The 14,404-nt window shown below is 37.3% G+C and overlaps 1 protein-coding gene across 1 annotated transcript in view; it reads right to left on the bottom strand.

Annotated features, from left to right (window-relative positions):
- Nucleotides 1-13,685, bottom strand: part of LOC139743117 (microtubule-associated protein 1 light chain 3 gamma-like) — a 38,465-nt gene extending 24,780 nt beyond the window's left edge. Inside the window, exons 1-2 of the mRNA XM_071653621.1 lie at nucleotides 13,464-13,685; nucleotides 541-596 (exon numbers count right to left, since the gene is read on the bottom strand). Of these exons, the coding sequence (XP_071509722.1) occupies nucleotides 541-596; nucleotides 13,464-13,539 (132 nt within the window). The 5' untranslated portion in view covers nucleotides 13,540-13,685. The remainder of the gene's footprint in view (nucleotides 1-540; nucleotides 597-13,463) is intronic.
- Between the last annotated feature and the right edge of the window lie 719 nt (nucleotides 13,686-14,404).

Genomic DNA, 14,404 nt, shown 5'->3' with positions numbered 1-14,404 from the left:
GAGAAAAATCAAACTATCCCTTCTGTTAAAGTTAATATGAATTTTTGAAGTTTCAGTGCCGCCATCACTGGATGAAAAGACAACAGCAGTTTGAGGTATCACTGTTGGAAAACGATACAGGAAAATAAGCAGAATTCAACATATTTTCATATTTCTGGCAAAATGAAAGGGCACTTAACTTACCTTTTTTTTTTTAGAAAGTGGGGGAACAACATTACCCATAACATGTGCCAGCAAGGAAGTCAGGGAATATACTTTTCATTAAAAAAATGAAATTTTGCAGAATTCCTCAAAACATTTTCTTTACATCGTTGTCCTGCACAGACATCACAAACTATTGTGGTCTCCTATTGAAAGCCAGCGATGGTGGCACTGAAACTTTATTATTAACAACTCATAGCTTTTGAACGAATATTCGATTTTCATCAAACTTTCACTGATGTGTCCTACTAATATTGCTGTATTCACTCAATCCATATTTGAGTAGACTTTTCCTTTTTAAAATGAGTTCTTATAATACAAATTGTGCTGAAGACTCACCGGTATTTTGTTTGGAAACTTTGCTCTGATACCTGCTACTTCATCTCTTCTTTGACCTACAGATAAATAACAAACATACAAACATGCAGTCATATGACAAATGGACTGATAACATATCAAAGATGCAGAACGTAGGCAGTATGCAATGTAGCAGCTACAAATTAAATGCTAAAACAGATGATGACTGATAACTTCTAGGTGTTTAACTGTTCAATGTATCTGACATGCTCTATAATAATACCATACATTGTACCTGTACCATCTGTTGTACGGTATGAATTCTGTTTTGCCAGGGTACCATACAGCAGTACATGACTCAATAGGCGTTTTCACATCAGCCCGATGTTTCGAAATAGCGCGCTATTTTCTGACTTGGGAAATTATCCCGATAGCGAAATAGCGCGCTATTTGATAATGTGAACACATATTAGAGCGCTAATTGTATCGCTCCGATTGAGAAAATTTCTCGAGTCCAACTCGAGAAATTTCTGAAATAGCGGGATAGTAGCGCGCTTTTTGATAATGTGAAAACGACTCAAGAAATTAGCGCGATGCATCCTATCATGCCTAGCGTATGTGACTCGATCGATCGAGGCAAACTGCACACAAATGATGAGGAATTTTTTAGAGGGCACGCTCATTACTGATGTTGTTTGCACATACTCAGCTGTCGAATTAGCTTGAAAAAAATTCGTGCTTATTCTCTTCGGGCTGATGTGAATAAGAAATGAAATACATATGTAGCGCGCTAATTCGCAATCGCGAAAAATATCTCGAGCTTGGATTTTTATTGGGCTGATGTGAAAACACCTACTGTGCACACAAATTAAATTGAATTACACAAGATATTTCTCCTGATTGTCTGTTTGGGTATGAAGAGCCACACACTTTTGACAGCCAGGGGTCAATCCACATTTTTCCTTCCCCCCTTTTTTTTTTCAAGGGGGAGAAGGTACAACATTTAGTTGTATTTGAAGCGGGCAAGTGGGTATGCAGGCTTGTAGCACTCTGTACATTGCCCCTTTTGTTACCATTTGTATCATCATGCAGCAATCTGATATCATGAAGTACCCAGTAGATAGCCCTGCTCACTTGGAATGGCACAACCTTCCTAACAATCAGGCCTTACTACATACATGACACCAAATGTTATGGATATCTTGGTGTCTGTCACTACCGTAAGTCATGCACAAATAACAATGCATGTTTTCATGAATACCTATCAGATCAAGGTGACTTTTAAGCCATGTGCCTGGCTTAAGTTCTCAATTGTATACACTTGCCAGTATAGGGTACAATATAGTATGTACATGTAATTTGTAAGCTTCTATAATCTTTATGTGTAGTTGAAAAGAAATGGAATGTTCTTCAGAAGAATTATAAAATGTTTACACACTGTCATCATAATGACTTTAAATACTAAAGGAATACACTGTTTTGTCCAATGCATTCAGTTCTCTACTTGTACAAGTGTATGTATGGGACATGACTCATATACGAATAAAGCACAAGAGCTACAAAGTAGCAAACAAGAAATGAATCAGTAACATAGTAAACTCAAAAGAGGAATACAATAACTGGATTCGAGAATTTGTCAAGACTGACAAATTAGGTGATCCGATGTACTACAAATGATTTCTGAGATTCTCATTGAAGAAAAGGGAATCAAATCTTCATCTCTACAGATTTGAAATGGAAAGGGCATAATACTAACAAAGAGACAAAATGAACCTCATTTTGATAAAAAGCCATTATCTTATGAAATGATCCTCTTGACAAGGTCCATATCTGTTCAAAATATGGTGCAATATGCCATGTATTTACCAAGATACAGGAATTGGTTTGATCCTTGACTCTACTTCAGACAGCCGAGATGGCATCTGATTAGAAAGTTGTTATTTCACGAAACTATCCATACACTGTATGCCAATGGCTAAATGGTTGCAAAATATGGGGGTGATAGGGCATGTAATTACCAAGATACAGTACAAAGTAGTCTTGACCCTTAACCCTATATATACCTCGCACAGCCTTGATGGCATCTGAGTCAAAATTTGTTGTTTCAATGATCCAGGCACCTTGGCCCATTTGCATACAAAATCTGGCCCCGATTGAGCATTTAGTAAGCAAGATACAAAGTAAAGAATATTTGGCCTTTGAACCTCATTTGCACAGCCAAAACGGTGTCCGACCAGAGCGTTGTTATTTTACAAAATGATCCATCTATCGAGGCCCATGTGTGTGCAAAACATGGCGGTGAAACCATATACACTAACGAGGTTACAGAATGAAGTATATTTGACCTTTGATCCTACTTAACACAGCCAAGATGGCATCTGAGCAAAAATTTGTTATTTTGTGAAATGATTCTTGCAATTTGGTCCTTACGTGTGAAAAATGTGGGAAAGATAAGACGTGTATTCACGGAGATACAGGATTAAACACTTTTGACCTTTGATCCTAATTTACCTACCCAAGATGGTGTCGGAGGAAGTAGTTGTTATTTTATGAAATGATGTTCGTGACATGAACTAAACATGTGCAAAATATGGGGTTGATAGTCATTGTTGTTGTTGATCTATTGCACAGAAAGTGGAAGAAAGAAAGAAAAATAAAGAAAAAGTTAAGGTATTGTATAGAAATTTGAAGGAGAAGCATAAAAAAAAATCAGAAAAAGATAAAGTTAGGAAGGGAGAATAAGACTAACTAAGGAAAAAGACGAAAAAAGTGTTTAAAAAAAAAGCAAAAGAATTGGCAGGGGTGAGCCTCGAACCCGCGACCTTTAGATTAAAAGTTGGATGCGCTATCCACTGAGCTATTTCATCCCCCATAGGCTCTGTGTATTAAGCAAAATGATGCTACATCGAAGCCAAGTGCCAATTTCAACCATGTTTCTTGACGTGATTCCGACGTCGTATGAAAAAATGGAGGGCACACTTCAACGATAGCCTAAAGTCTCAGCTACAACATATTAAAATCTGGGTTAAATTCACCGAAGGATAAGTGAGCTAGTGCTCGAAAAAGATAGTCATGTATATTTTCATTTCCTGAAAAACTGTACTCCCATAGAGATAACACGTAAACTGGTCAAATTTGACAAGGTTTGACAAGGTAATCCATTTTTACGAGGTGATGACGTCATCCAATCAAAATTTCGATATTACATTAGTGAAAGAGCATTTACAGTCTAATAAGCTACAACATACTGAAATCTGGGTGAAAATCGGCAACGGATAAGTGAGATGCACTCGAGTGAACTTGAAATTTGATGACGTCATTTTGAAAATTTGAATTTTTTATTTCATTGAGAAATTTGATATCTTTTAATCATTTTTCCAGCATCGTCAACCCATGAAATGACATGTACAACTCATCAGCTTTCAGAATATGTAAAGAAAATGGGGGGGGGGGGGGGGGGGGGGGTCACCATCCATCCTGATGAGTAAAATCGGATTTAAAATTGGTGTTTTTTTGGCATACTTACACTGTATATCGCCATTGACACGTGCGCAAAATTTCAACTTTGACGGGCCCGTATGACGTCATATTGAGTGGGATTGACTTGAAACTTGGTAGAATTATTCCTTTACATTTTAGACATCCGATCCATGTGAAAAAACGGGAAATTTCTATTGCATACGAGCTGTGCGTGCGTCCATTTTTTTCAATTTTTCAAAAAATGCTCCAAATGATCTGAAACGTGTGCAAAAAAATTTTGAGATCGATTTGAGGTCAACATTTCAAGTACGCGCGTGTTTTTGCTGTAGAGATAAATTTTGAGAATATGAGTGATAAGAGCTTGATTTGAGATATGAGACGTAAATTTCATTGAGAAATTCCATTCCATTAATGAGATATGAATGAAAATGTGATTTCATAGAATGACGTCATTGTGACGTCACGGTCGACTGATCATTATGATTACATTAGATCTGTCGTCTTTGGGACACAATACATATTTGGTATAAGTTTGAAATTGAAAGTCGAAGAACTTTTCGAGCTAACCTCTACACAACTTTTGAGGAGAAATAATAATAAGAAGAATTAAAGAATCCGTACAGAAACAGAAGGTGATCCGAGAGGATACTCGGATCACCTAATAATTTCAGCACCATTTTAGCTTAGACATTTTCTTATTACGGACCTGTATAAAAGGAGGCAATCTAATCATGTTCTTTATTTTCAGTTAACCTTCCACTTCTATGTATTTCAATGAATAGGGATAAATGTGATATCAACAATCCTCCAAAATGTACATGTGCATGGGAGAAAGACTAGTATAAGCCAGTTCGGGGTTCCAGTTTGAGCATGAGCAGAAAAAGGTCATTTGTACCGAGAGACAGGTTGGTTTTTAATTTCACTGAGATAAGCATCTGTAATGCTATGATTATTCATGGAATCCTTATAAATGGTGCCTGCCAGTACATCCACCTGACAGCAAGCCTGGTATTTGGCACTGTTAACAGAAAAAGTTTGTTAATGTATTCAAAACAGCACAATGAAATAGGTGCTTCCCAAAATGTTGATTGACGAACTATTCTGGTCACTTCATCTACCCAGGTTCATTCTTTGTTAGAATACGAGTTCCATAAATTGCTATGTTGGGCAAGCTGTTATGTCGCTTTGAATTGAGTGAAGTGCCTAACCAACTGAGAAAAATGAAAGGTCATTTGTACCCATGTGCACATGAGCTATCTCTGAACTGGCTTATTGAGAAACATCATTACCTCAGATTCACAAGTAGCCTATATATTTGGAAAAAAAAGAATCTTTAGAGCAGAATCTTCGTCAAAGGCCATTCGCAAAAACTTTATGTTGCGAAAAAGGCTGCCGGCTGCAATTCTCTCTTTTTTTTTCCGTGCTACACAGCCCTTGTATATCATCTCATTAGACTTCAGACATACAGGTTGTACTATGTATGTTTCTGTAGAAGAACATATAATACATATGGAACTTTTTACATAAAGGTCATGTTTGTCTCTTAGTCTATGGAAGGGCCACAGAAAGCAGGTATTTTCCCCCGAAAAAGGTGCAAGTTGTGTATCTGTGCACAATATAATAAGCATCTTCCTTGAAATAGAGAAGAGGCTATCTACCATCAGTAGGCCCTACTTTGTTGCCACTTAAAATCAAAATAAGTTTGCACATTGCAACATCTAAGGATGACCCCTTCTAAACATTTATCATGCAAGCCTTAGTTTCTAAAGATCAAAACATCAATTTTACTCATCTCTTTGCACAGTTCTCTATAACCTTAATTACTTTAGACGTCAATGCGTTAAGAGTGATTCTTGCCAGGTTTAGGTCAAACTGGACGATGGGTTTTGACAGGAGATGAAAGTGTAGAAACGTATCGGGGCAATGGCGACACATGAAAAGCAATCACAATGCAATAGAGAAGAATGACTTTTTACAATACAAAAATCACATAAATAGAAATAGATAAGGAGGTAGATTATTATGTAGCTATTTGGATCAATAGAGGGAATCAAGAAAAGTCATGGAATCTGGCAGGAATACTACATAGACTTTTATGATTTTAGGTTTTCACATACTCCTCCTTGAATATCAGCTACAAAGTGTACTTTGACCTCAACTGGTAATTTTACATTACCGGTAATCTACACACAGGATATAAGGTCAGAGGATTAATGCTTTTATGTTGTTTTATGTTTAATGTGGTGGTGTCCTGGTGTTATGTTTGCTTTTGTCTTGATGTTGTTTTTGTTCTTGTTCTTCCTGCATACTTTGTCTTGCATTGAAAATCTTTGCATCATACCTCTCCAAAACTCTTGAATGGTAGACAAAGGATTAAAGCTACATGTATCATCACAGAAGTAATGACAATTATTTGGACAAATGTAACAGAAAATTACTTATTTTGTTTGTTTTATGGTGGTATGGAATAGGAAATTCACTTTCTGTGTAAAGAAATTACGAATGTTAAATTTCAATTGAAATTTACGCTATGAAGAGCTTAAAATCCAACTGTCCAGCTAATGTCTTTACTTTTTTAACTATTACAAAAGGGTAGAAATTATGGTAATCATGCACATCATTAATGCTACTTACAAAATGATCTTTCTTATGACTGTAATACAATAGAAGATTACCGAGCACAGCTATGATTTTGACAAGGTACAGACTGTAGGAGTTGAATCAGCTTTCATTTCACTTTTAATACTTGATAACCATAAAATTTTATTTAAACTTGTACTGAAGTCAATCAATGTCAAATACTGGGATTTCACTACTTAATAGTTCTACAACTGAATCAAAAATGTGTAATCAAGTTATGTGTATCTTCCATGAATTTGAATAATTGAAAATAGTGCAAAAATTCTGCCAGGATTATATTGCCCAATGAGGTACAGATGTGTTGATTAGCTTTTGGGTGCAATCCTACACATATTACACATTGCCTAGCTATATCAGCCAAAACTCACGCCAAGAATATGATACACTTGTATGGTTTGTTTATGCAGGACAGACAGAAAATTATACACAAACATCTTAATATTACAAAAGTGAAAAGCAAATTTAAAAGTATAAGATCACTGAACTTTGGCTATAAACACTATTTATTCAACGACACAAACTAGAAGAATCCAACAGGAATGCAGTTTGCTTTCGGGGGGAAATAAAAGGGTAAATATTTCCATGCTGTGAAGGGGTTTTAAGTTTAATCTTCAAGGTCAAATCTCAATAGATTTCAACTACAGTACTCTGTACGGCTGTACATGTACCTTTACACAATTGATGAAAGACCATTCTTAACCAGTCAACAGGAATAACATGTAGGATAGGATTGTTCAGAAATTCTTATCCTTGTTCCGACACTGCAATAGACACAATGTACAGTGTTCACTTGCAAGAAAAAGTTTCACACAGCTGTGACGCATTTCCTCCGGCAGTCACACAGAAATTATTCCTTCATCCTTTATGCAGTCATATGACTTGTCACCACAGATAGTGTCACAAGCAGTTATATACACACACACGCAACACACACACACACAGTGTCACAAGCAATATACGCACACACGCAACACACACACACACAGTGTCACAAGCAATATACGCACACACGCAACACACACACACACACACAGTGTCACAAGCAATATACAATTTGTGCGCACACACGCAACACACACACACACACACATACATGTACACACAAGAAATTGGTGATCAGATTCATCTGATAAAAATGGAAATTTCACACTTGTTGACTAAAAAAACCCAACTAAACTTTGATGTCTTCAGTATCTTTAGTCAAAATTTTGAATACTATTTTTATGAAATTATCTAAAACTTCAGGAATTTTATGAAGCATGGTTCTACACTGTACATAATGCTTTTCATCCACCAAACTGCATAGCCCACTGTCATGTCTTAAAACATCGTTTTCCTGGTTGCCAGCTTTCTTACCTTTGTGGTGGGTATTAGGAAGAAAATGGGGCAAAATTGAGTATGCATGGGATTTTTTTTTTTTTGAAGTGCAGAGTGTGAAATATTTGACAGCGATATTGACGTACATATAGTCATCTACAGGATATCCATGTTTGGTGACTTAATCAGGCTTTCATGTGATGGTTCATCATTGTAAACAGTCTACACTACCTATAATCTACTGTTAACATATTTTTCTTCCCACATACATACATTTGTATCGGGTATCTGTGTATTGTGGCATGTGTGTGTGTGTGTGTGCTTGTAAAATGTACGTATTTGTACATTGTAACTACAGCTGATACTTTACGAACTGTGTAAAGGCTACTCTTAGATACAAATGTACCAGTAAGATGATTAGATATACATGTAGAAATGCAATCTTCTTCATCATGTATTACAAACCCTCTGGTACAATATACAGATTAGTCAAATTGTCGACCTCTACTCCCCTTTCTCCATATTAGGCATGTATCCTATACTATAATACTCGAAGTTGTTGTTGTTGTCGCGGCCTTATGTATTTCCTGTTTTATTTCGGCGTTGCTGGTTTGTCTATCTCCTCCCGAGCCGTCGGCTCCGGGCAGCTGCGACCGGTGCCGTCGGCCGCAGGAGAGTATCCTACATCGAATGGCGCGGGTTTCGTCCCCTCTCCGCCTCCATGTCGACGTCGAGGACGAAAAAGAAAAATTAATTAGCAACATGCATAATGCATTTTTGTGCGTGACGAAAGAGCCGAGCGTTTCAATATTCACGGAACCTGCGCTGGCCTCCTGCTTTCTCGATCTTCCATCTTTTAGCTTGCAGAGACACTGGGGGGATACTAAAGATGATGGTGCAGCGAAATCTCTGACATCTTCCGGCGGACGCGCACGCACACACACAATGTACCTCGCAGAACTCTACACACTCTACACTGTGTGTATAGTTCTGTGATGTACCTTTGCCTCCGCCTGTTACGTGTACTGAATGTATTGACGATGGTTACACGAATCTGTGAGTGCGTGATATGGACTACAAGGGCATTTACGTACAGTTCGCCATTATTGGCGTCCCCAAATGAAAACAACGAACGTTGTTATATAATTGTATTTTGCACAACTGCAGAATACTATATGCAGCTCAGGTACGTCATTTAGTTTGCTCGCCGTTTGCTCTCAAGTCCGATGTCATTTGTACGCAGACTGTTTAGGACGCGGCTAAATATATTTGCCGATCGTACCCTTCCATATCAGATTACACGCGCAGCTGTGTCCATTCGTTTACTGCAGAGCTGCTGTAATCATACATATTCATAAATGAGCGGACGTAGAGGAAAACCTCGCTTTGCTGACCGCCTATTTTTAAAATTGCAAGTGGAAATAGAATGTGTGGTTCTATGGTCTATCAAACCAAGTTTTGGTGACAAAAAAAAGAGGGAGCAAACGAAGACGAATGCAGTGATGTATATTTTCTTCTTTCTTCCATAACATGGGAAAAATATTAAAGAAAAAAAAAACCAAGTTGTGAGACCCTACTCCCACGGGTGCCTATTAAACCTGATGACTATGATCTCCCCCTCCCCAAATAATAACAATGATAATAATAATAATAATAATAATAATAATAATAATAATAATAATAACAATAAGGATAATAATAATAATATAATAATAACTATAATAGGAGCAATAATTGTAGGCCTAATATTGATTATGATAATGTACAGTCTGAAGCAGATGTAGTTCTATATGATATATCAAGCCAAGTTTTGGTGATTAAAAACAAAAAGGAGGGAGCAAAATTATGAAGAAGAAAATATCTTATTTTTCTCTCATAACGTGGGGAAAAGAAACATGAAAAAAAACCACAAAACAAACCGAGGCCTTGAAACCAGCCGTGGATTCCCGCGGGTGCCCGCGTGGATGCAAGAGCAGGGGGTAATCAAAGTCATAGTGTTAATACATGTATCTTCCCGTTTTGACGGGAACAACCTGTGGGCAGAACTTTCGGGGAATCTCATTTGCGTTTTTGGTAATTTTTCCCTGAATGTTTTTGTTTTTTGCCCTGCGGAGGTGGAAATGTGTGTGTGCGTGAGGGGGGAGGGGTGAGGGGCAACAAGACAACTGTTGGACTTCAACGGGTGCAAATAACCCCTCGAAACTGAGTTCTATAATAAAAGCAAGTAGTGGCGGGAATGATCCCTACCAATGGACCGGCTCGCCGGGCACATACTACAAAAATGTATTATAAAATTTCTGGGAAGGGTGGTCATTTAGAAGACAGCACAATTAACGAAAGAATGAGAAGACTTTTCTTTTTATTTCTTCAATAAAAATGTGCAAAATCGTATTATGAGAAAAAAAAAATAAAACCCCTCAGACCCGTGGATTTCCACGGGTGCTGCTAGTACACACTTAAAGGTTACATCAAATCAAAATTCTGTTCCTTCCAATTATCATATTGACTTGCTCGCAGCAGATAGAGCTAATGAAAAAACAAAAAAAAAACAAACAAACACCGGTAGTAAGGAATCTTTAGAATTAGACCAAAAAATATGAAAGTCTTGAATTGTTAAACTTGTTGAAAACAGTGACATTGGCTCACAGTATACAAAAGCTGATATAAACATCTGTCTGCTGACCTGGCCACATATAACCTTTGTGAATAAGAATATATGCTGCATCATTTACACTTCGGTATTTTAGACTTGTGATGACTAATTTGATTCATGGAGAAGGGGTTTGTTCTTGTTGCACGTTCTGTATAATTTGTCATTGACTGAAAAAAAAAATTCTCATTTTGAATTGTGTTTGTGTCTGTGTCTGTGTGTGTGTGTTTAACAAAGTTGTGAGGCTTTGACATCGCTTCATTTGCAAATTAATTCACTTTTGAAGAAAATAAAGTATGAAACCCCACAAATTAATTCCCTAGCTATTTTTATGTGTGATTTTCAAGAAACTTCAACCGTTGTTAGTGTTTCAATAAAGTTCTGCATTCTAATTCACATTTTTCAGTGTCATGAACTTTAGCTTTGCAAAGGTAAATATTTGACACACAAGACATGGTTATATCTCAAGAATTGTTTTAACAATCAGTTGCAGAGTGAAATGCTGTTGAAGAATTTTCTTCATTTTCTGGTTGGCAAAGATTTATAAGATCATAATCTAGACAATTTCTTAAAAGATAATACCCAGATGTAGTTCATCTGATCTAAAGTACAGTAAGTACACACAATGTACACTTGCTGTCATGCTGTAAGAAAATAAAACTGGGGGCAGTTCTTGGGCTGTAGGGTGAAATACATTGTACTATGTCAGGGTGACATTCTGCTATGCTCACTTGCATTCCAGGCAACTGTAAACCACATTGGGAAAATATCAAAAAAGAAATATCTTGATCATTGACTGTTAAATGCATGGTGTACTTGCATACCCAACAGGCCCATTCAGGCAAGTGGGAAAACATGTTTTGCAATAATATTGCCCTGCATTTAAGATCATTCTGCAAATCTAATGTGGCTTTAGAGTTTAAAAGTGCATTATGCTGGCTTGCTTATCAGGTTGGTGGTGGGGGAAAAAGAAGAAGAGATGATCTCATGCATAGAATATCAAGGCATGTTATACTTGTATGTATATTTGATTAAGAGTGTTGTTGGGCCTTTGTGTTCAAAGGGTAGTTTTAAGACAGGCCACTTACATTTTGTACTCTAAGTCTCTCACAAGGAAAATAAAAAAGTGAAATAAAAAAGAAACAGTCCATTTCTATTACATTCACTCATATTCCATTCAATTCACAATTACAACTTGGGCATTATATCATTTTATACATCAACAATAAAGTCCCAACATCGCATATCTTGTTGAGGCAAATTTGACGAACAGATGCAGAACTCAAAGTCTCTTTGTCAATCCATTTTTCTCAAAGTCCTGATTGGAGTGTATAGTGGTAGAGTGAGGACAACTGTACTTACACTGTTTCTTTGATTTCATGAAATCTGGAATGATTGTCTGTGGCATGATTGATTATATTGAAGAAGGGCAAATGCCTCTGTAATTAGTCTTTTTACCATTTTGTGTCGAGTAAATCTACACTGTATGAAGCAGTCTATGTAGTATTTTCAATGACAATTCATGTTGAGTCACCAACGTTCTAGACCTACTGTAGGCAGGCCTAACGTTAAACACTATTTTTTACTTGAATTTTTATCATACACAGGCAATTTCAAGTCTTTGTAATTTCTACACAGTTGATGTGGGATTCAGAATTTAAGTGTCAGTGCTCTGTTTTTGTTACTGATTGATTGGCTGAGTGTTGGATTATAAAGGACTGGTGGGATATGGTGTTTTTTTCCAGGATCTAAGTTATATCCTGGAAAAAATACTGTTAGGTGCTAATTGTACTGATGATAATCTCATTTCATTTTTGGTGCCATCAGACAAAAATGCATAAAATTTGGAGTGACAAAATTGCATCAATGCACTTGACCACCATATCATGAGATGTATGTTTAGATTCCACTTTGCCTAGTGCAGTGTCCAGTCTACATGTTATTGTTAGAATAGCAAATTAATGACTTAGCCGTTAGGCTGGACTAGATTTTTATATGTAAATGTAAATTTTTATCAAATGGCTGGAACCATACAAAAATTAATGATTAGACTGTGCCGACGAGGGGTAGGGCAAATACTGTATACGCTATAATTTTCGCGTACATAAATTTTCGCGAATTGCCGCTGTCACACATTTTCGCGAGTGGTTAAATTCGCGATTGGGGGACCAGAGAAAATATGAAGTGGCAAAGAAAGTGTGAATTTTCAACTTACTAGCAAATAAGAATGATACTAGTTATACACTGCATGAAAAAAACTTACCAAACTCTGCGAACTAGTAAGTTAGAATTCAACATTTTTGAAGTGGTTAATCCATCGCGCTAGACTTCTGACGAGTGGTCCCCTTGCGATAATGGATTGGCTCTCTAACATTACAGTATTCGTAAGTAGACGTGGACGTGCGTAAACAAGCTTAGCCAGTACATATGGTCTGTTCGGTAAGCCGTGACATGGTATACTAGTACTGAAATGTTCGTATCATCAAGGCAAGGGATTCATTTTGGAAGGTAATATTTTCGCGTGTTGTTAATTTCGCGAATAGCTCCCGACTCGCGAAATTCGCAAAAATAAAACCCCCGCGAAATATATAGCGTATACAGTAGTAATATAATAATACACACGATGATTCGCTAGCAGAGACACTAATGATAACACTGAAAAAGTAGCAGACAACAGCTGATAAACAACGGTCACTTTGAAGATGATCTTTGCTACTGCCATCATCTTTCCTACCACTGCACTCATTGATACAAAGCCCTTTACTGTTTACAGCACAATGCGAATACCTAACGCAAACAAGGCCTATCTGGATCACTTCAGTAATCACTGAGCTGACTCAACTTGTATGATTTGGCGTAGGACTACTGAAATACTCACTGAACGTTTTTCGTTGTTTGAATGATCGGTAAATCTTCTCATCCTCCACCATGGCTGCTTTCTTATCCGTTCCCATATCGACACAAATCTTCACGGAAGTCTGCGTGAAAATATGGGCTCACGAAAGTAATAATTTAGTAGTTCCAGCTGATTCAGTAGGTCTTACCTACTCGCAATGTACAATTCAACACAACACGCACAGACAAAACACGAAATCTTCTTCTCAACTGCTGCGTGTACAGATTACACGCTTGTATACAAAAGAAGCAGGCAGGAGAAATACACCATGCATACTGTAACACACAGCTGTACGGACGAATCTGCAGTATGACGTCTCGCAGTGTGTACGCCAGCGCACAGCTGGCCACGGATGATTGCCCGTCACATTATCATGATTTAGTAGTAGGCTCTATGAAAATGATATAGCTATCACCACATTTATTGCAATAGATTTGAAGGGCAGGGTCTACTTCCCTGCGATAGGTTTATAAACTGCCTCGGAAAACATTAAAGATACAAGGACGCATAGATTTTCGGCGTCCAGTATTGAGGACAAAACCCTAATAACTTTAAACATCAGCAATTTGTGATAGAGAAGTGAAGTGTGAGGACTGAGAAAGAGGTCTTTGTTCTCCTTTTCCTGAAATAACTCAGATGATCTTTATCCCACAATCTGTATGTTTTTGCGCAATTAAGCAAGACTTCTAGCCATACCGGCAGGCCAACTCCAAATATTATTCATACTTCCAACTTGATGTTATGTTGCTTTGTGTGAAAACAGAAAAGTCCGTGAAGTATACTCTATACAGTGGCAGATTCTTTTTTTTTTTTTTTGGGGGGGGGGCACTCCCTTTATATTGTTTTGAAATAAAAGAAATAAATGAAAGGGGTATGTGCGCCCAGTTTTTTTTTTCTTTCCTTGTCAGCCGATGAAACCCGGA

The sequence above is a fragment of the Diadema antillarum genome, unplaced genomic scaffold (assembly GCF_040938485.1).
Source record: "Diadema antillarum isolate AM-2024a unplaced genomic scaffold, OU_Dant_1.0 seq00001051_RagTag, whole genome shotgun sequence".
In the NCBI taxonomy this organism is placed as follows: domain Eukaryota; kingdom Metazoa; phylum Echinodermata; class Echinoidea; order Diadematoida; family Diadematidae; genus Diadema; species Diadema antillarum.
Note: the sequence above shows the minus strand (reverse complement) of the source record. Positions and strands in the feature narration are given on the sequence as shown.